The 23,060-nt window shown below is 36.3% G+C and overlaps 1 protein-coding gene across 1 annotated transcript; it reads left to right on the forward strand.

Moving 5' to 3' along the window:
• The first annotated feature begins 18,054 nt into the window (after positions 1-18,054).
• Positions 18,055-19,719, forward strand: LOC129250309 (ATP-dependent DNA helicase PIF1-like). Its single transcript, XM_054889943.1, has one exon. The coding sequence runs from the start codon at positions 18,055-18,057 to the stop codon at positions 19,717-19,719; it is 1,665 nt and encodes a 554-aa protein (XP_054745918.1).
• The last annotated feature ends 3,341 nt before the right edge of the window (positions 19,720-23,060 follow it).

Below are 23,060 nucleotides of genomic sequence, written 5' to 3' on the forward strand. Positions count from 1 at the left end.
ATATCCAAAAATCTATTAGAGCCCTATGACAGTAAATATCATATGGAAATAGTTTCTAACTTGAAGGAAAACTTCAAAAATCGTTTCAAGGATTTCAGCAAAATTGCTTTAGTGACGCAATTTGTTGTTTCACCCTTCATGGACATTGATATACAACAGTTTGCAACCTGTGTTATGAACAACTTTGGCGGAGACATTACTGTGACAGAAATGGAACTGATTGCTTTTCAAAGTGACTTGACTTTAAAATCTTTAGGTTCAAATACAAAATGTATATGGACTTTAGTAAGTAAAGATAAGTATTCAGTTTTATGTCGTGTTGCGTTGAAAGTGAAAGCGATATTCAGTTCAACTTATTTGTGTGAATCTTCTTTTTCCAATATGAAATTTATTAAAAGTAAATACCGCAATCGGCTTACAGATATACATTTGGATAACTGTATTCGAATGACTGTATCAAATTATACAAATATAAAAAAAAATTGGATGAGTCTGAATGTCCACCTTCTCATTAAATATGCTCTTTTTATCTGCCCATATTTTATTTATATAATAATGTTCTATTACTGTTTTGTTGTTTTTTTAAGTCGCTTGTGATTTGCCATTATGACTGCAAAAAATTTTGTTACGATTGATAGGTGTGAACATGGATGTATGTAGTTATGCATAAGTATAAGCACTATAAGTCATAAGTTTATTATATAATATATAGAACGTATATTAGTAAAATAAATACATGTATTGTATATCGAATATAACTGTGCATTATTTAATTTATGTTGGCTTGTGCAAGTAGCTCGCTGTTTATTTAAAAATCTTGAAAGTAGCTCAACACATTGAAAAGGCTGGCGACCACTGTTCTAAAGAGAGACAGCAAGGACAAACAACTAACGTTCTGATACTGGGCAACTGTATTTCATTCTAAGTAAGTTAAGATACAGAAAAGATTTTGCAAATTGAAGTCGTTCTGTGAGGTATTCGGGCTCCAGAGAAGTAATGACTTTGTGGAGAAGTGTTGAGCATTTTAAATTTAGCAAGTCATTAAATCGTATGGAGAATATTAGTTTAGAAAAGCAGATATGTGCTCATGGCGACACTACACGCATCTAGCAATATTGTTGTAAAGCACATTAAGCTTACTACGCCATAGACTATCCCAATCGGCATACAGTTCACAACCATAAATTAAAGTTGGCCGGTAACGTCAAAAGGAAAATATACCATATGCACCGATAGCCTCTCAACAATAATTGCGATATTTTTTTTGAACACGCCATCAGAGCTTTTAAAAGCCACTACTGCAGAAAATATTTCAAGAATATGCAAATTTATCAGGAAAGCAAAATTTAGTAACAAAATTTAATGAACTTAAACTATCAACTTTAATATAGGATATACAAATTAAAATTATTTATACCAATACCAATATAGTAGCATGTATTATGTACACTAAGCAGCTGAAGGCATTGTTGCTAGTGCTGCCACAAATACATATGTAATATATAATATTTATATATAAGTATATTTCATTATATTAAATAAATAAATAAATAAAGTTGGTATTAAGAACGTTTTTGCTAAAGGCAGTCGAGTTTTCACTGGGGGAAAGTACTGAGTAGTTCATTATGATCGTAGCATACTATAGACTTTGCCTAGTGTCCTATAGATGTGGTTATTCCACGTCAGATACCTATTAAAAGTTATTCCAAGGTTCTTTTTTTGTAAATAATGATGCAATGTGATTTGTTTGGATTTAAGAGCAACCCCTTATCGCAGGCCAACTTGCTAACGTTTCCTAAGTCAGTGTTGAGGTTACTAATACATTTTATGATGGACACAAAAGGACAACTGTCAAACAACTGAGCATCATTGGCATAAACATGAATATGACAATATTTTAGTATGTTTGGAAGATCATTGGCGTATAGCACAAACAAAAGCGGACCAAGAATAGAACCTTGGGGAACACCCTTAGTTATAGGCAAATAGCTGGATAAACTGTGACTGACACATACAACTAGCGTGCGATCACTAAGGTATGATTTTATTAGACTCAATGCTGGCGCTGAAAAGTTGAATAATTTATCAAGTTTTAAGTGAAGTAGTCCTCAAAATCTTTCGAATGGTCCCGAATCGTTAAAAAAGTTACGAGGTTGTTGTCGATGTTAAGTCTGATATCATCTTTTTTTTTTTTTTTTTTTTTTTTTTATTATTATTTACATTGTAACTAGTTAATAAATTATAAACTAACGAACAATTTGGATTTAATTTTGTACAATACAACTAAATTTAAAGATACTCTGCATCAGGCTTGCAGGGAAATGGGCTACTGCGTGAGTTGGTGCGGTTTTTTTCGTTTCAGCCTTTCTTTCCATTTAACGGGGTCAATTAGGGCTGAGGCTTCGCTATTTACATGGTGGCGTAGTCTTTCCATATGAGACTTAGCGTTGATGTTGATCGAAGTGGCAACTGATTCGATGCCAAGGTCGCGTTCGATATCGGTGTTACGGACGTACCAATGTGCATTAACAGTGCATCGTAGTACCTTATTTTGGAATCTTTGTATGGATTTTATGTTGGTTGAGCTTGAGCAGCCCCATAGCTGGATCCCATATGTCCAAATTGGTTTAAGCACCTGCTTATATAAAAGAATTTTATTGTATAGGGATAAGGCTGATTGGTTGCCCATAAGCCAGTACATATTTCTAAATCTGATATCTAACTCTTCTCTTTTCTTTTTAACGTGAGCATTCCATCTAAGCTTGGTATCTAGTGTCATACTTAAGTATTTGGCGGTGTTGTGATGCGGGATTTGTACGCCGTTTATATGTAGTGGCAGATATTTGATTTTCTTCTGTGTGAAGTCTAAATGAACCGATTTTGTTTCGTTTAGTTTTATGCGCCATTTAATGGTCCACTCGGAGATTTTATTTACATAAATTTGAAGGTTTTTGATTGAGTCAATCTGAGTTTCTCCTACCGATAAGATGGCTGTGTCGTCAGCAAAAGTTGCTGTGGAGCAATTTATGTCAATAGGTAGATCACACGTAAAAAGAATATAAAGAATGGGCCCCAGCATGCTGCCCTGTGGGACGCCAGCTTTAATTTCCTTAAGTTCGGAATATGTGTCTTCGTATTTTATTCGGAAAAAACGATCGGATAAGTACGATTTTAGAACATTAAAATATTGTATTGGTAGAAGCGCATTTATTTTGTTGAGGAGCCCAATGTGGCAAACTTTGTCAAAGGCTTTAGACACGTCGAGAAAGACAGCAGAGCACACCTTTTTTTCCTCAAAGGCGTTTTCAATGATGCGAGTAAATCTGTGCACTTGATCGATGGTAGAATGTTTTGTGCGAAAACCAAATTGATGCACTGGTATTATATTTCTTTGCTTAATAATTATGTTGAGACGTTTGGCTAAAAGCTTTTCCATCAGTTTTGATATAATTGGTAGGAGCGATAAGATGTGACATCATGCGCTGGCTTCCCTGGTTTATTAAACATAATGATTTCAGCAGTTTTCCACTATATTGAGATATGGTGCAATTTGAATGTGGCGTTCATTATTTCAGTAAAGCTAGATATCGTGCATTGAGGAAGTTGTTTTAAAATTTCAGCAGTAATAAGATCATACCCATAGTTTATTTATTTCACCAAGCAATTCGGAATCCGTAACAAGGGGAATTTCGGTCATATGGCTTAAAGATGCCCTCGAGGTACTCAGCAAAAACATTAGCTTTTTCTTTACTGCCTTTGGCCCAAGAACTGTCTTCTTTTTTGATTGGTGGGTGCTGTGTTACTGGCTGTGAAAAGTTTTTTGTACATTTCCAGAGCGAGTAATCAGTGCTGCGTTCCTTCGATAAGCTCTTTAGATACGTACTCAGAGATCTGTTTTTTAAATCTTTTATTTTCCTGGAAATTTCTTTCGTAATTTTATTTAGTCGTTTTTTGTCGGAGGGAGATCTTGTTTGCTGCCATCGTCTTCGTATTTTGCGTTTTTCTGCGACCATATCTTTAATATCTTTGGTATATTTATGACCTGATGTGGCAAACTTTTATTCCGAAGTGCTACTCCAGGCTGCTAGTTGTATAAGGTTAGATAATCTTAATATTTCATCATCTAAATCGGAAGTGTTGGTAATTTCTGCATTGTGATTATCCGCGGTTAAAACGTTCCTAAAATATTCCCAATCCGTATATTTATTTGTTAGCGTAAATGGCAATTTCTTGATAAGCGCATTTTCATATAATGTTTATAAAATTGGAGAATGATCCGAGTTCATATCCAACCCGCTTTCTATGCTGATATAATTAGCTGATATTTTTTTGGCAATGAAAAAATCGATTAGGTCGGGTATTTTTTGTGAATCCGTTGGCCAGTATGTTGGAGTCCCAGTAGACAATGTTATACATCCAGTCTGTTGAAGAGCTTTGCATAATTCTCTACCTTTTGTAGTGGTTAATCTCGAGCCCCAGTGTGTGTGCTTCGCATTGAAGTCACCGCCCATTAAAAATCGGTTGTCGTGACTATTAATTAGCTCTATGTATTGGTCGCATTTGATCTGATGTTTTGGGGGACTATAGACTGCAGTGACTGATAAATTCCTATCACTCTCCACTGTTATGGTTATTGCTTGAAATTCAGGTATAGAGATGGTGCCTTCTTCGTAATGCTTTATATTGTTTCTTATAATAATAGCAGCGCCTCCTCGTGCCGCGTTGTTTGGGTGAATTGAATGGTATGTATTGTAGTTTTTGAATTTGATATATGACTGCTTGGTAAAGTGCGTCTCAGATATTAGGCAGATGTCGATTTTTTCGGTTTCTAAAATCATTTCCAGCTCGCTTTGATGTTTAAACAAGCCGTTTGCATTCCATAGCATTATTTTTAAAAATTTAGTCATTTTTATTCAACTAGGTGTAATGTTTTTTCGATCTTCTGCAATCTCTTTTCTAGTGCAGTCATATACTCGTTTTGTGTCGTTATTTTTTCCAATATTTGTTGTAGTATGTTAGCGTTTTCCGAGTGATTGTTTCCTTTTACTACCTGTGAGAATGTGGGTCTTTTAAGTGGTGTAGTATTGTTTTGCAAAATTGGTTTGCTGATAAGGTTATTTGGGTAGCTACCTATAATATTTTTATTTATATTTTTGCCTTGAGTACTATTTATATTATTTTTTATATTTGAGCTAGCTCGTTGATCACGTATCTTTTGTAGTTCTTTGGCAACAACACATCCCCTGTAGTTCGCAGGATGGGACTCACCACAATTGCAGCATTTTGGTTGTTGTTGTTCAAGCTTTGTGCATTCAATCGTTTTATGCTTCCCTGCACATTTGACACACCTTGGTTGTTTGCCACAGTAGTTTTGCGTGTGCCCATACGCCTGGTATGATTTGCATTGCGGTATGAGTTCACCAAATTATGAACCAAATTTCAGGGTATGACATCAGCCGTTTCTCCAAGGTGGGTCTAGTCTTCTTCTTCTTAATTTGCGCGATAACCGCTTACGCGATTTTGGCCGAGTTTAACAAAGCGCGCCAGTAGTTTCTTTCTCGTGCTAACCGGCGCCAATTGGATACATCATGTGCAGCCAATTCCTTCTCCACCTGATCCTTCCAACGCAGAGGAGGCCTTCCTCTTCCTCTACTACCACCAGCTGGTACCGCATCGAGTCGGAGCGTTTGTACCCATTCGGACGACACGACCCAGCCAACGTAGCCGCTGGAGCTTTATTCGCTGCGCTATGTCTATGTCGTCGTAAAGCTCATACAGCTCATCGTTCCATCGCCTGCGATATTCGCCGTTGCCAACGTGCAAAGGTCCAAAAATCTTCCGCAGAATCTGTCTCTCACACACTCCAAGCTTCGCTTCATCGGATGTTGTTATCGTCCACGCTTCTGCGCTATACGTTAGGACGGGCATGATGGAAGTCTTGTAGAGTGTTAGTTTTGTTCGTCTAGAGAGGACTTTACCACTCAATTGCCTACTTAGTAGCACTGCTACTACAAAGTAGCACTTGTTGGCAAGAGAGATTCTACGTTGGATTTCAATGCTGATATTGTTATCGGTGTTAATGCTGGTTCCTAAGTATACGAAGTCCCTTACAACCTCGAAATCATAGCAGTCAACAGTGGCGTGGGTGCCGATACGCAAGTGCGCGACTAATTGTTTGATGACAGGAGGTAGTTCGTTTTGTCCTCGTTCACCACCAGACCCATTCGCTTTGCCTCTTTATATAGTTTGGAGAAGGCAGCGGTGGTATCAAGCGGCTCGGAGAGGTCCTTCCCAATTCTGACGGCGCTGCTGATGTTGAGCAACGTCATCTTGCATAGCCGTATTAGTATTGCGGGGATACCAAAGACATACCAGACATACCATACCAGACATGGCGGCATACAAGTAACTCCTTTGCGTACTGTCGAATGCAGCTTTGAAATCCACGAAAATATGGTGCGTGTTGATTCTAATTTCATGGGTCTTTTCCAGGATTTGGCGTATTGTTGGTCCTAGTCTATGTGCATAAAATCAGAAAAATTTGGGACAGAAAGCTGATCAAAGACGAGAATTTTCGATGCGTCATTTACATAAAAAAGAAAAATTTTTATTTTAGTTGTTTGATAGATATTTTGTATGAATATAGAGAAAGAGGTAAATGGAATTGATCAAGTTACATTTACACAAACGTGAAAAATTACGAAAGATTTATCAAATTCTTGAAAGATATGTTCAATTTCGATTTTGCATCAGACGGTCATAAGTCAACAAGACTAATAGGCACCATCATCGATTTGACTTTTTCAAGACACATTACACTCTAAACACTCCCTTTCATTTCCTACTTTTCCTATCATCGTCCTAGTCTCAACAGAGAAATGGTTCATTAACATGCACACAGGAAGAAGGCATATGCAAATGAAAATATGTGAATTTATATACATACGCGAGTTACGTCAGAGGCAGCTCCGACTTCACCAAAAATAAATATTAATTGGCAAAAATAATAAAAGGCCGATTACCCAACTAAAGTTGTGCAATCGACACATTCTTAAAACTAACAAAAGCCAATGAACTATTTGTCGTTCACAAATTGTAACTAGAGACCTGAAGTAAACAATAAAGCCAATGAACTATTTGTCGTCGACAAATTGTAACTAGAAACCTAAAGTAAGCAATAAAGCCAATGAACTATTTGTCGTTGACAAATTGTAACTAGAAACCTAAAGTAAGCAATAAAGCCAATGAACCATTTGCCAAAGACAAACTGCAAACTTTAAGTAAGCAATAAGCATTTTTAGAAACCAATAATATGTAAAGTAGAATAAGCACTTTTAATTGTCAACAAATACAATATAAATTGCATTTTAAAAAGAATTGCAGTCAGTTAGAACAAGAACTTGAAAGAATAAAGAGCTTAAGCTCCAAAAATAATAAATTATTATTTTTTTATAATAAGATCCTTAAGGATACTTAAGTGGCGCAGTCGGTAGGATCTAGCCCCGAAGGATTAGATCGAACGCAAATCCTTTAAAAAAAAGGACTTTTTAAAGCAAAAAATCTACAATAAAAAGAACATTCTAAAATAAAAGTGAAAATCTAAAATAAAAGTGAAAACAAAACCTACAGAAGAAAAATATTATAAAAAAAATGTTTTTTAAACAAATATTGTTGTTTAACAATAGAAGCAGCAAACTCAACGGAATGAACTCCAAGAAATAGTTCAGCTAACGAATCAGCAGCTAATGAGTCACCAATAGCCATATCCGAAGTTTTAAAGGAAGCATCGAGGATAAAGGAGTTCACAGGAAACAAGGGATATGCATTGTCATCATTCATAAGAGAAGTCGAACTTTTCATCCCAATATTTGAAAACACCAGGCTACAAGAATACGTATTTCAACGGTGTATTGTTAACAAAATTCAAGGAGCAGCATTAGACGTCATACGAACACTGGGACCCGATCCATCCTGGCTACAAATCAAAAAGGAGTTAATCGCGAACTTTGGCGTTAGAGAAACTTACTACCAACTATACCATCAAGCCCTTTCAACAAAAAATTACAATGTAAGTCAATATTATTTTAGTTTAAGTAATATTTTAAGCAAATTAAATGAAAAATATGAGCAAGACGTAGAAAGACCTAGTGAATTTAATCCAAAAATAAATGAGTCTATGATTTTAAAAACTTTTTTTAAATAACATTCCACCTTACATGTCGAGTATTATACACAGTAGGGATATTCATAATATCAGATTAGCATACCATACCTTAGAAGAAACAGGAGTAATAATCAGAATACCAGCAATAGACATATGGAATACAGGGTATCTAACTATATAAAACAAAACAGACAAGCAAATAATTTCGGACAGTTCAAAAAAACTAATAATTCAACACAGTTCAGACAGATAAATACAAATAACTTAGATCAATTTAGACAGACAAACAGTTCAGGACAATTCCGTCACTCAAACCCATCTAGATTCGAACAACACGGACAGACATCAGGACGGACGCAAAATCCATTCAGAAAAAATTCTTATAATCATGTAGAACCAATGGACGTTGATCATATCGAAGGGAATTTTCAGTCACAAGTCTCAAAACAAACTTACCGATAATAGAATTAACCGTTCAAAACATTAAAATCAGGTGTTTAATAGATACCGGATCGTCAACCACATTGTTAAACGAAAACCTACTTCCAAAACATAAACGTAAAAGATTAGATAAACCCTTACTCTTCAAAACATTAAACGGACAAATTAAAGTAGAATATGATATAATTACGGATGTTCCAAAAGAATTTAATGACGACAACTTAATGTGTTGGAAGTTGACCAATTTCAAAAATAAACCATTCGATGGCCTCATAGGACAAAATATTCTCAAAATACTGAAAGTAAACATTAATATGGGTGAGGAACATATTGAAGTAAACGGAAATATATTAATAAAATTTTTAATATTAATAAAATTTTGCAATACTTGTCCATATGAATATGAAAATATTCATACGTTAGAATGTTCAAGAATTGAAGAAACAATTAATAAACTCTCAAGAGATAGCTTGAACAAAGAAGAAAGTAGGAAATTAGAAAACCTACTCGAAGCAAACAAAGATTTGTTTTTTCAAGAAGGTATGATACTAAGTCATGCTCATGAAGTCCAACATGAAATCATCACAAAAACCAACAATCCTGTACTCACCAATTTGGATAGTTCCAAAAAAAATGGACTATTCAGGAAAAAAAGTGGCGTCATAGACTACCGCAAACTTAACGAAATAACAATAGACGACAAGTTCCCAATACCCAATATCGAAGGTATATTGGACAAATTGGGGAAATCACAATACTTTACCACCCTTGATTTGGCGAAAGGCTTCCACCAGATCCAAATAAAAAAAAGAGGACAGAAAAAAGACGGCATTTTCCACCCCATTAGGCCACTACGAATTTATTCGTATGCCTTTTGGATTAAAAAACGCACCTACATTCCAACGACTAATAAACTCAGTGCTAAGAGGACTAATAAACCAAATATGCGTAGTTTACATAGATGATATCCTTATTTTCAGTACAAGCTTGGAAGAGCATGAAACAAACATTCGAAAAGTATTTGAAAGACTAAGGGAACATAACCCCAAAATCCAGGTAGACAAATGTAAGTTCTTTTCAAAAGAAACAGAATATTTAGGTCATATTCTAACCACAGAAGGTGTCAAACCGAACCCCTCAAAAATAGAAAGTATTCAAACACTAAAGCTCCCTGAGACGCAGAAACAAATTAAATCCTTCTTGGGAGCTACCGGCTATTACCGAAAATTTATAAAGGATTATGCGAAAATAGCACATGGTAGGACAAAGTATTTAAAGAAAAACGCTAAAGTGAATAAAAATGATCCTCAGTACATCGACGCATTCCAAAAACTAAAAAGATAGTAAACCCACCAATCCTAAAATACCCAGATTATTCAAAAAATTTTAAATTGGTAACTGATGCCAGCGATTATGCGATAGGTGCAGTGCTTATGCAGGGTGAGCATCCTATTAGCTATGCCAGCAGGACCCTCAACGAGTACGAAAAGAAATATGCTGCGGTCGAAACAGAACTTTTGGCAATTGTTTGGGCCACAAAGTATTATAGGCCATATATTTACGGAAGGCCTTTTGAACTTTTAACTGATCATCAGCCTTTAGTCTGGCTGCATACTAAACATAAAGGAAAAGATATCAACCCCAGACTACAAAGATGGTTAATGGAACTAGGCGAATATAACATAAACATGAACCACATTAAAGGCAAAGAGAATAAAATTGCAGACTTTTTGAGCCGAATTGATTCTAATAAGGAGAAATCTATGCAGTTAACGACGAGGACAATATAAGTACAACAGCGACAATCCATTCGCAACAAGAAGAACAAAATGACCATTTCCCAATTTTAGATACGGTCGTAAACAGGTTCATGACTCAAATAATATTAGCAGAATACAAAACAAAGGAAATAGAAATTATTCACGGAAAAAGGAAAATTTTTGTCAGTAGGGACGATATCGAGTCAAACTTCATGACCTACATCTTTAGAAGATTCTTAAAAAATGGTAAAGTAAGAATTTTTTCTGAATTATCTGACGAAAATTATAATCAAGTACAACTAAAACTGATTGACCTTTTTGGCAACAGTATACAGTTTTACAGGTGTAGCTATCATGCAAAAGATATGGCTAACGAAGATGAGACATATAAACAAATCGCTAAATACCATAAACTTGAAACAGGTCACGGTGGTATAACAGAAAACTATGAAGGACTAAAAAAGAAGATTTATTTTAAAAATTTGAAAACCTTGGTTCACAAATATATTAACAATTGTGATACTTGTAATAAATCAAAATACGATCGTAAACCTATAAAACCGAAATTTCATATTACTGAAACTCCATCAGACGTTAATCAAATTATACATCTAGATGTATATACAATTAAGAGACACAGTTTTATAACATTCATAGACAAATTTTCCAAACATGCAATTGCAATATATTTAGAAGATAGAAACAGTACAACAATTGTTGAAAAATTAAGAGAATTCCTATCAGTTAGAAGTAAACCTCTCAAAGTAATCACAGATAACGAATTTAATTCTACCAATGTTAAAGATTTTTTTAGACAAGAAGAAATTGAGGTTCATTTTACTAAGCCTAACAATCACTCTGGAAACGCGGATATAGAAAGATTACACAGTACAATTTCAGAAAAATATAGGGGATTAGAATCTGACAATTCTTCACTTTCGACACAAGAACGAATTTTTAAATGTGTGGATTGGTATAACAAGTCTATTCACTCTGTAGTTAAAGAAAAACCGATAGATATTGTAGAAGGAAGAGTAGACAAAAGTGTAATAGAACACAGAATAAAGGAGGCAAAACAGCGTATAATTAATAAGAGAAATGAAAACAGGGAAAATTACGAAAGGACAGATGAGGAAGGTTTTGTTAAAAACTACAAAACAATAAGACATAAATACGAGCCTCGTTATCGTAGGTTAAAATTAGCTGGCGTACACCCTACAAATATTAAACGTAGAAATAAATTTTCAGGTCAAATGGACATTAACCGTTATACTAACGATTTTACTACCAATGACAATGGCATCCTTGACAATCCAACCAATTAGCAATTCTAATGGCTTCGCAGAAATTAAATTAGAAGAAACACAAATAATTTTAAATTATAACAAAATTATTCATATAATTGATATTAAAGAAATAATGGAAATAGTTAATAATTTAGAAACAGAGATAAAACAATTGCACCCTACTAAAAACAAAATACTTCTCGAACATGAGCTAGAAAAAATTAAAGCAAGGGCACAAACTTTACATAACAACAGGAATAAAAGAGGATTATTTAATGCAATAGGCTCAGGACTAAAATGGATTGCAGGAACAATGAATGATGACGACCGCATTTTAAAAAGAATTGCAGTCAGTTAGAACAAGAACTTGAAAGAATAAAGAGCTTAAGCTCCAAAAATAATAAATTATTATTTTTTTTTATAATAAGATCCTTAAGGATACTTAAGTCGCGCACATACATACGTAAATATGCTCACTCAAGTAGGAGAGAGCCAGATGTCGAACGTTGCCGAACGCGGCGGCCGTGTGCCTCTTTAACGTTCGTTCCGCGATCTCGCTTGCAGTTCAAGCAAGGTAACGGCGCATAAGCAAGATAACGACGCATTTTTTGGTGCGTGCAGCCGGCTACATCGAATTATAAGACGTTATCACGTCAAGAGAGAGTGCTGTTTAATTGTGTGGTATGTGTAGGAGTGAAAATGTGATCGCATAGCAAAGGAATATTTACTTTCAGTGAGCAAGTCGCTGTTAAAATCCCCAGCTACTGCGATATTGTTGCAGACAAGCTAAAGATTTTCCGTAAATCCAATAAACTGTTCGTAAGGAGTTTGTTTACGTGGTCCATAAACACAGCCTCCAAGGATTTTGTTCTAATTAGAAATTACTTCCACGAAAATGTACGCAATAGTATTTGATTGGTCCGAAGTACATTTAATTTTACAGGACAAGTTCGATTTTATAAACATCGAAACGCCACCACCATGCCCAATTCTGTCCGAGTAACACAAAGCCATGGTTCACTATCCTACGCAGAGAGCCAATTCTCGGAAACACAAACAACAACACACATAACAGCATCAATAACAGAAGATTCAAAAATGTATCTAAACTCGCCTATTTTGGGAGGCTTTGCGCGTTCACATGACATATTTTTAAGCCAACCATTTGCTTACCTGGTATGCGTATCATATTGTACGTGCTATCATTATCTTTGAAACGAAAGCGGCTCTTAAAATTCATAACAATGATAATAAGGAAGACAATACACTTTATAAGGAACAAAACAAAACAATTAGTGGAATCAATATTTCTATATACTATTGTATTGTAGCTGAGGAAAAATATAGTTTGGTAGAATTGGAAAACAGAGAGAGCATATACAAATACAGCTTGAAAACAAGGTAAAAATTAAAATTATATTAAATTCTAAACTAAGCTAATAAGTGCTAATAAGAATATTAACGTTTGCTGTGCCGCTCACTAGTTTGGGCTTCTCATTTGGTGTCAGTCACACAAAAATGTTCCTTCGCATAGAGAATGCCGACGCCAATTGCTTTTTAACACACTTTTATTAGGTCGGGTTGTATGTATGTATGTATGTATGTATGTAACGGAATCTTTGAGCTTAATTTTCACTGGCTTTTAAACATCTGATCGACTTGAAATTTTGCACACCTATCAAGGACCGATGACAATGCAATAATTTGATAAAAGTTTTCCATTATCCTTATTGGGATTGCCAGGATTAATATTTTCTTTTTTTACCTGTGGGCAAAAAGTAAGGTGAATTTGAATCTTTGATTCTTTTTAACACACTTTTATTAGGTCGGGTTGTATGTATGTATGTAACGGAATCTTTGAGCTTAATTTTCACTGGCTTCTAAACATCTGATCGACTTGAAATTTTGCACACCTATCAAGGACCGATGACAATGCAATAATTTGATAAAAGTTTTCCATTATCCTTATTGGGATTGCCAGGATTAATATTTTCTTTTTTTACCTGTGGGCAAAAATTAAGGTGAATTTGAATCTTTGAATCTGTTTTTTATTCTTGTAAATCAGTTTCATCCCTTTCAAAATATTGCCCTCTCGATGAAATACACTTATGCCAACGATTTTTCCAATCCCCGAAACATGCCAAATAGTCCAGTATAGACAATTGTGTGGTACCGTTGGCCTGCCTACCAAGCATGTCAACCATGTGTTGCTATGCAGAGAGTGGTTAGTTGGGCCAGACAACAATTGTTGTGTTTTGGTCTGCCTGCCTAACATGCTGTTGCCAAGCCAAGCGCAAGTAGTGATGACTGTTTGTTGTTATGCAGTGGGTTGTTTTGTGAGGTCAGGCGAGAGTCTTTCTATTTGCGCTGCCTACCCAGCATGCTGTTGCTAAGGTAAGCGCAGGTAGTGATCATCATGTTTGTTGTGATAATTTGTTGTTATTATAAAAGGCAACAATATCACAATGAATTTTGTTAGGCAGGTGGCGAGCATATTGCGGCTGTTGGCAATGGGGTTTTTGTAGGAAAGTGATCACATCATACTAGTCTGTTGTCAGGCTGCATCGACTGAGCTTATATAATCTATGCAATACAGATTTCACGTGACATTCAAGGTTTTGCGCTCAACGACTCAACAACTATTCGTGGGAATAAAAATGACGCTTGAAACTACAACGCAAAACAAGAGGAGATTGGCGGAAAAAAGAACACTTGAAACTGCAACACAAAGAAAGAGGAGATTAGCGAAAAAGAGACTAAAATTGAAAGAAAAATTTTCAGGATGGACGAATGACGAAATCGTCGAGAGGAAAACCACAAGGCGACTATATATGAAACAATATAGAGCCTCACAGTCAGAAGAGGACAGAGTTGCCCGATTACAGCACATGCGGCAACCTAGCGCTGAATATCGAGCCTCACAGTCTGAAGAGGACAGAGCGGCCCGACTACAGCACATGCGGCAACATAGCGCTGAACTACGAGCCTCACAGTCTGAAGAGGACAGAGCGGCTCGACTACAGCACATGCGGCAACATAGCGCTGAACTACGAGCTTCACAGTCTGAAGAGGACAGAGCGGCTCGACTACAGCACATGCGGCAACATAGCGCTGAATATCGAGCCTCACAGTCAGAAAGAGACAGATTAATTCGTTTGCTGCAAATGCGTCAACGAAACGCAGAGGCGAGGAGATTAAATAGAGCCAGCATAACCGGCTTCATGCAGTCAATTAACACGTTTTGTGACAAGATCTGTGAGATTTGCACTAAACGGTGCTATCAAAATCAGATCTCTAAGTGGATTGTAGACACCAAACCATATTTGCCTAGCGAATTAAAACAAACAAATTGCTTGATGGTTTGTAAACGGTGTAAGACTCATTTGAGTTCAAAGAAAAATTTTGCACCGTCCAGATCTTATTGGAACAATTTGGACCCAGGATCCGTTCCAAATGTAATAGCGGAATTATCACACGCCGAACAACGGCTGATTTCACGCATTATTCCATTTGTAAAAATTATCAAGCTAAGTGGCGTATTCGGGCAATATAGTTTTCGTGGCCAAGCGGTATTGTTCGCACAAGATGTTTTTGAGGTTACCGAAAACCTTGCAAACATGTTACCCAGAGCCGCAAATAATGCTGGAATAGTCGTCATTATTGAGCGTTTAGAGAATATTAGCATAACACGACAGTTTTCGATATCTAAACAAAAAGTATACGATGCACTCAATTGGCTAATTTTTAACAATCCACTTTACAAAGATGTTACAGTCGATCAGAACGTCGTTATTGAAGAAAATGATATTATAAGAGTAGAAGATGCACCTGCCGAGATTGCTGTAGAGACCGATGATGAACCTACTGAGGATGCTAGTGCTTACATGAAAATTAGTGACTCTTCGAGAATTGTACGTTCATCATGGCATCAAAGCAACGATCTCATATTCACATCAAGATTCGCAGGAGTTCAATGTTGTGCGATGGCATTAGCTAACACTCTCCGGGCTGACATTCTTTCACCACAACATTGGTCTACAAACATTCTTAATTTAAATATGATAACAGGTGACCAAATCTATAGCAATATAAGATTTCAAACGGAGAGGAAATTTGCGGCGCATCCTATAGAAAATGATGGCTACCTATTAGTAAGAAACTTCACAGTCATCCAAGATGACTTGTTCGCATTCGGCAAAAGATTTCAGATCACTTTTGACGAAGAACCAGGTATATTTGGATGCTTGAATGACAAGTTAAATGAAAGAAATATTGGAAGTACTCTTCGCCAAGGTTTGGAGGATATGTTCATGGCATATAACGCAGGCATACTAATAACAGAGGGTTATTCATTTGGAGTAATGCATTATAATAACAAATATTACTTCAGCAACTCACATTCTTGTGGCCAAAAGGGAGCTAAAGCAAAGGGCAATAATGGAAAAGCTTGCGTTATTGAATGTGATAATTTGGACGAGTTCGTAAGGATATGTAAACGAACAACAGGCAGCAAAAATGTACAGTTTACTCTTGATTACATCAATGTTGAAGTCTTGGATATACATGATGATTCTAAAGAGGTAGAAACAGGTGAGAGTAGTGAGATGGTAGCAGCAGTATCCCAAATAATCACTTTTCAACAGAATTCAACTGATCAAACTATTCCACTGCAGACATCAATGATGGCACCGATTGATGTAATGCCTCCTAATGTCGAAGATGAAGTACAGGTCTAACGAAACCTTAATGAAATTACCCGCAAGACGAAAGATAACATCGTCAATGTGGGCCATGAACTTAAAGCAGAAGAATTTGCCTGGTACTTTCTGTTTCCCTTTGGGAAGAATGGTTTCGCAGAACAGAGGCCTGTTAAAATTACAGCATTAGACTACTATCAGTCTAGAATTTTGGGAAGTGACACAAGATTCCAAAGTAACGATTATCTTTTTTACGCTTTATCGTTCTTTGAATATTATCGAATCAAAAGCACGATATCAGCATGTGGCAAGAAAATTGTAAATCAAGAAGGTTCTGTTGAAGATGTCCACCTTTATCTCAAAAATTTGAGAGGTTCTGCAGCTTATTGGAGATCAGCTTTAAATGAACTATTGGCCCAAATTAGATGTATAGGAGCCCCAACCTATTTTGTGACATTTAGCTCAAATGATCTCCACTGGTTAGACCAACGAAAGGCTTTATTAATAGCCGACGGTAGACTTGATGTTGATCCAAGTACAATTGACATTTATGAGACCCAACGTCTTATCGAAAAGTACCCAGTGATTTTGAGTCGACATTTTATGATCAGAGTCAATGCTCTAATGAAATTCATTCAAAATAATGATGAATTATTTGGAGGAAAAGTAAAAGACTTCTGGTGGCGTATTGAGTTTCAGAATCGTGGTAGTCCTCACCTCCATATGGTAGTTTGGATTGAGAATCATCCAGCATTTGATACAGAAGAAGGAATACTTCTACTTGATCGTAACTGCTGGTGTAAAATTCCAACAGAAGAAGAAGATCCAGAGCTCTTCGAGCTTATGAAAAAATGTCAAATTCATCGGCATACACAAACTTGTACAAAGAATATTACCTCTCTAAGATGTCGATTCAATTTTCCACGTCAAGAATGTCATGAGACACGAATAATATCACATTCTTCAGACGATTTTCTCCGCAATGGGGGCAGAATTTCCTTACTTAAGCGTCGTAAAGAAGATGCTTGGGTAAATAATTACCACCCAGAGTTATTGAGACTGTGGACAGGTAATATGGATATTCAACCGTGCGGATCGAACGAAGCGATAGCTTACTATATTGCAAAGTATATGTCGAAAGCAGAACCAGAGGGTGTCGATGCTGGAATTGCACAGGCAATACAACAAATCCAACGCGAAGAGACTGACCTTTCACGCAAACTCTTCAAGATATGTATGAAGATTCTTCATGAACGACAAGTATCAGCTGCCGAATGTGCATATCGGCTTTGTCATATCCCATTACGAAACAGTTCGCGACATTGTGTCTTCCTAAACACAAGAAAACCAGAACAGCGTTACAGAGTATTTCAATTCGATAGAAGCGGACACGCAATTGGTTACTACAGCAATATCTTTGAAAGATATGAAAAACGTCCATTACAACATCCTGACTACGATTTTGCGAACATGAGCCTTATAGAGTTTGCTATGTTGTTTGAACCACACTTTCTGAAAAAGTTAAGCGATACCGAGGAAAGTGTAGACCATGATGCCTATGAGGAACAAACAAACATGCGTCGCCCATCACTCTGTTGGATAAAAGCAAAATGGTTGTGAGAAATGTTCCTGCAGTTGTCAGAGTGCCATATTTTATAGCAGCTTCGGATCCAGAAAACTTTTCCTACAGCTTACTTCTTCAATATATGCCTTATCGTTCGGAAACTGAAATACTTGAAGACTTCGATAATGCCAAAGAAGCTTTTGTAGCTCGAGAGAGTCGTTTAAGGGAAACAAGTAGACATATGTGCCAACATCGAGAGCGGGACCAACAGCTTGAAAATGCATTCAATCAGATACATGCTTTCGAAATTTTGGAGCAGCCAGAGATTATAAATCCTGAACTTGAAGAGGAAGAGTTACCAGAGAAAGAAATGAGCAATGATCAATTCCAAAGAGCGCAAAATGCGATGAATGTTGATCAAGGACAATTAGTTGTTCTTGTCACAGAGAGTATTAAGAAGCAACTCAATGGTGATATGAAACGGGAGAAAATTTTCGTAACTGGTGGAGCAGGCACCGGGAAAACATTCCTCTTTAATCTATTGAAAAACCATGTCAACCGATGTTATGGAAAACCGGTGGTAAAAGTCGGTGCTCTCACTGGAGTTGCAGCACGGTTAATCGGTGGTACAACGCTACACCGGCTGTTAAAACTACCAGTACAAAAAGATCGAGTAATTGTAAGCATGCCACTTCTTACCGGTAATTATTTGAGAGGAATGCGTCAGTTATGGCAAAATATTGAGTTTCTGTTCATAGATGAAATTTCTATGATACCCTATGAGATGCTTTGTATGATCGACTCTCGTTTGCGACAACTGAAAATCGCAGACGCTTGTTTTGGTGGCATAAACGTGATACTCTTTGGAGATCTAATGCAGTTACCACCTGTTAGAGGACATCAAGTTTTTCAACAACCAGATCATATGAAGCCAGCTACACATTTGTGGCGACAGTTCGGTCTGGTTGAACTTAAACAAAACATGCGTCAACAAGGAGACACAACATTTATAGATGTACTTAATGCCCTACGAGTTGGAGAAATGACGTCTAGACAACTTGAAATCCTTTTGGAAAAAGTTTCAACGGATGCGACTAATGAATTTTCGATTGAGAAAGCATTAAGAATTTACCCAACGAATGATCAAGTTGCTAGACACAATGAAAAAGTTCTCCAGAGTTTTGAGAATAAAGGGACAGTTATTTATACAATAAAAGCACAAGACCAACTTATTGATGCCACTCGTAATTTAGGTAACAAGGACTTAAATTCTGTGATACCTAATGATATTAATAAAACAGGAGGTCTTCCGAAAGAACTGAAAATATTCGTAGGGGCTAAAGTGATGTTGAGGTCGAACATTGACGTGTCAAAAGGTTTAGTGAATGGCAATATGGGTTTTATCACTGAAATCATCTGGCCAAATTTTCGCAGAGACCAACTATACGCGGAAGACATCCCGTCCGTCCGTATCGACTTCGGTTCTGATGGTGTGCACATGATTAAACCGATATCGATACAGTTCCCAGCGAAATATAGCTATGGAACTGCTGAGAGACGGATGTTGCCCTTAATCCTGAGTTGGGCTTCGACCGTTCACAAGATGCAAGGTTGTACAGTTGATCATGCAGTCATTTATCTAGGCTCGCGACTGTTTGCTGCTGGACAGGCCTATGTAGCACTTAGTCGTGTAAGATCTTTAGACGGTATGCGGATCGAAGAACTTGATTGCTCTAAGCTAACTGGAAAAACTCCATGCAACAGTGAGGCTTTAAATGAAATGATTAGATTACGAAATGATTCGTAAGACATTTCAATACCACATGTCCACCATAAGACGGATTGATAAATCAAACTAAATACATAATAGTGTAAAAAACTAAAAAAGCACGTTGTTACTGCTAATCAAACTGAAAAGTAGAAAATAAAAAATAGTCAAAAAAAAAAAACTAAAACACACGCTTTTATTGCTAATCGAACTAAAAAGTAGAAAATAAAAAGTAGTTTAAAAAAACTAAAAAACACGCTTTTATTGCTAATCGATCTAAAAAGTAGAAAATAAATTTTAATGACAAAGGGACCCATAATGAAGTAATAGCAAATCGAACGATCAGTCATAGTCAACTACCTCAGAACAGAATTATAACGAAAATTAAGATACAAATAGAGTAATTCAAATTAGAGTTAAAAGCGTGGGATGCTTGATATAGTAAATATTACAATCATTCTATTGGCAACTACCTATGTACAGAGGGTTATGAAAGTGAAGCAAAATGCATCCTACGCTTTTAACTCTAATTTGAATTACTCTATTTGTATCTTAATTTTCGTTATAATTCTGTTCTGAGGTAGTTGACTATGACTGATCGTTCGATTTGCTATTACTTCATTATAGGTCCCTTTGTCATTAAAATTTATTTTCTACTTTTTAGTTCGATTAGCAATAAAAGCGTGTTTTTTAGTTTTTTTAAACTACTTTTTATTTCATCTCAGCTCTGAGGCATACAACATTACTTCACGCCAAGGATGCTGGTATACTTCATCCTCGTTTGCTCGTTAGATATGGTGAAGAAAAAAATTTGAAGGGAAATTTGGATTCTACGTCCTTCGTTTTGTGTTTCACTAAACTAAAGCTATAATTTGTGAAACACAAAACGAATGACGTCGGCATATCTGTCGAATTTACTCAAAGCCGAATAACGGTCTGATAGGTAGTACACTTCTAAAAATCTTTTCACCATGACTTCACGATTTATTTTCACAGGCTCTAATGCACAATAATTGAACCGTATCGCGGCAACCCAACGTCAGAGAGCGCAAGCGATCTCTTTTTGGATGTGCGAAATACAGGAATAGATTTCAAGAGCTCATTGCGATCGTGTGCAGAGAAAAGATTAACAACAATAGGGTAGTTGTTGTTGCTTTTTTGCCGATTGCTTTTTGCACTACGCAGCCGATAAGCATCACGCAAAGGTGGAGGTTTGTGCTGAGCGGCACTGCAAATCTTAATGAGCAGTTCTGGCAAACACTCATCAGGTGCTGAAACTGCTCTGCTTTCAAGTGCATTGATCTGAGCAGAGGCTAGTTCATTGCAAAGAGCCAAAACATCAATGAATCTGCTCTCAACATCAGTCGCTCATTTCTCAATACCCGTTACCGTGAGCTTTAAATTTGCCCCCAGCTCGCCAGTGTTCTGCATTACCCTCTTGTGATGTAACCATTACTGGAGTCAATTGTTTGATAATTGAGTCTCTCAGCTCTTCCATTTTTGTTTCCATTCTTTCCAACATAGTTTATGCAGGCGTAAGAGGAGTTTTCAGGGGAGATGCAGATTTTCTCGTTGGATTTTTTCTTGTTGAATCAAAACGTAGATATGTCAGCAACAGGAACAACTGGAAGAAGATACACACACCGGTGGATAAGCAACACTTTGCAAATCTCGCAAAAAAACACTAACACTAAAGAGACAAATAAAAACACGTCTTACTCAGCTGATTGCCCTATTATATATGAAACTGCCTTTGAGGGACTGTGGATAAAAGGTCTAATATTCAAATTAATTAAATACAAAACCCCTGCATCTGCTAATATTAACTTGTAATATGATATACAATATAAAATGTGTAGTCTTTAAGGGTAAAGCGAAAAGTTCATAATGGAAAAGGGATTACTGAAAGGAAGAGTCACCTCACCAACTCTTTTTAACGTATTTATTCTGAACCTTATAGATAATTTTGAAAATATCATCTCATATCCTGATGATCTCAACATATCTCCACTCTATATGGAAAAAATTAGAGGTTTTGAATGCAAATGTCTCAGAGTATGTACGAAACACCTCAAATTGATTACACAAAATATTATCTAATAGTCACATGATTAGTCTCATAAAGCACATGACAAAATAAGCTGCAATTAGAACAGTCTCATAAATTATAAATTCCAATAATCGATATTAAAATATAATGAAATGTACTTAATAACCAATCGTTTTAAATGTAATCTAATGTAACGTCGATGCACGCAATGTCAATTTATGAATTTAAATAAACCAGTTTGAATTGCAGTTTAGCTATCCAAGGCTTTGGTCTTTTTTTTAACATACACAGCCACGGAAATTTTTGATCATACACAATGAGTGGAGACCCAAAAACAAAAAAAAAAATAGAACACTTCATCAAAAAAAATCTAAATAAATAAAATAAACGACAAAGAAAAGCAAAATGTGCTTGCCTCGGAGGACATAGATCTTTTTAAAACGTGCTTAAGGTGGGCTCATTCACTGGCAAGAACTCTCACGGATATGACCTGCCGAGAGCCACAGAGCATAACAGACCGGCGGAGAAAAACATGCTGAAACGAAAAACTCAGGAAGAGTTAGACCAGATGCTATAATAATTGAAAAAACAAGTAACAGATCTTACTGTGACATATTTAAGAAAGAGAAAAGCGATGATAAATTCAAGAATTTCGCTGAATCAGTATCGAAAATAAGGAGAAATCAAAACAGCGCTCTCCTAAGTGAACCGACAAAATCGTACCAAAAAACTACACATTTTAGTACTGTAGTGGGCGCCACCTTAGATTAAATATTTTCCTGGTTTCGACTATGTGGAGTTAGCCGATATAAGTGGGCTCTGAGCAGTTTATGCAGGCACTCAAACGGCCATCATTACCACGTCAGCTCTGAAGCCAAAAAATTAATGGAGATTGGCAAAGTCAAAATTGGATGTGTTGTGTGTATGTCGTTTACGAGAACGTGTCTCGTTACAAAAATGTTAGCCAAAAATAGCCCGAAATGTGAGTTCTGTGAAAGAAAAGAGAATATCAAGCTCATCGCTGGGAGCTATAGGTGTCCAAAGTTCAGGAGGACTGTAACAAATAAAAGCCAATGAGAATTGTTCAAATAAATCTAAGCCACTGTTTAACTGCTCAAGACTTGTTATCACGGTAAATAATTTTTTTTTGAATCCTTTCATTTATTGCAATCTGTTTTCTAACATTCAGCAATATTTGTACTTAAAACTAAAACAATTAAACATGTATGGAAAGCACCCAGTGGTGCAACCACATCTAGAATGTTCACTTATAGGTATAATAAGTCCATTGGTGACTTCCTCTTCAGTCTGTTAAAGCAGCAGGGATTGA

This window comes from Anastrepha obliqua, chromosome 6, assembly GCF_027943255.1.
Source record: "Anastrepha obliqua isolate idAnaObli1 chromosome 6, idAnaObli1_1.0, whole genome shotgun sequence".
NCBI classification, from domain to species: domain Eukaryota; kingdom Metazoa; phylum Arthropoda; class Insecta; order Diptera; family Tephritidae; genus Anastrepha; species Anastrepha obliqua.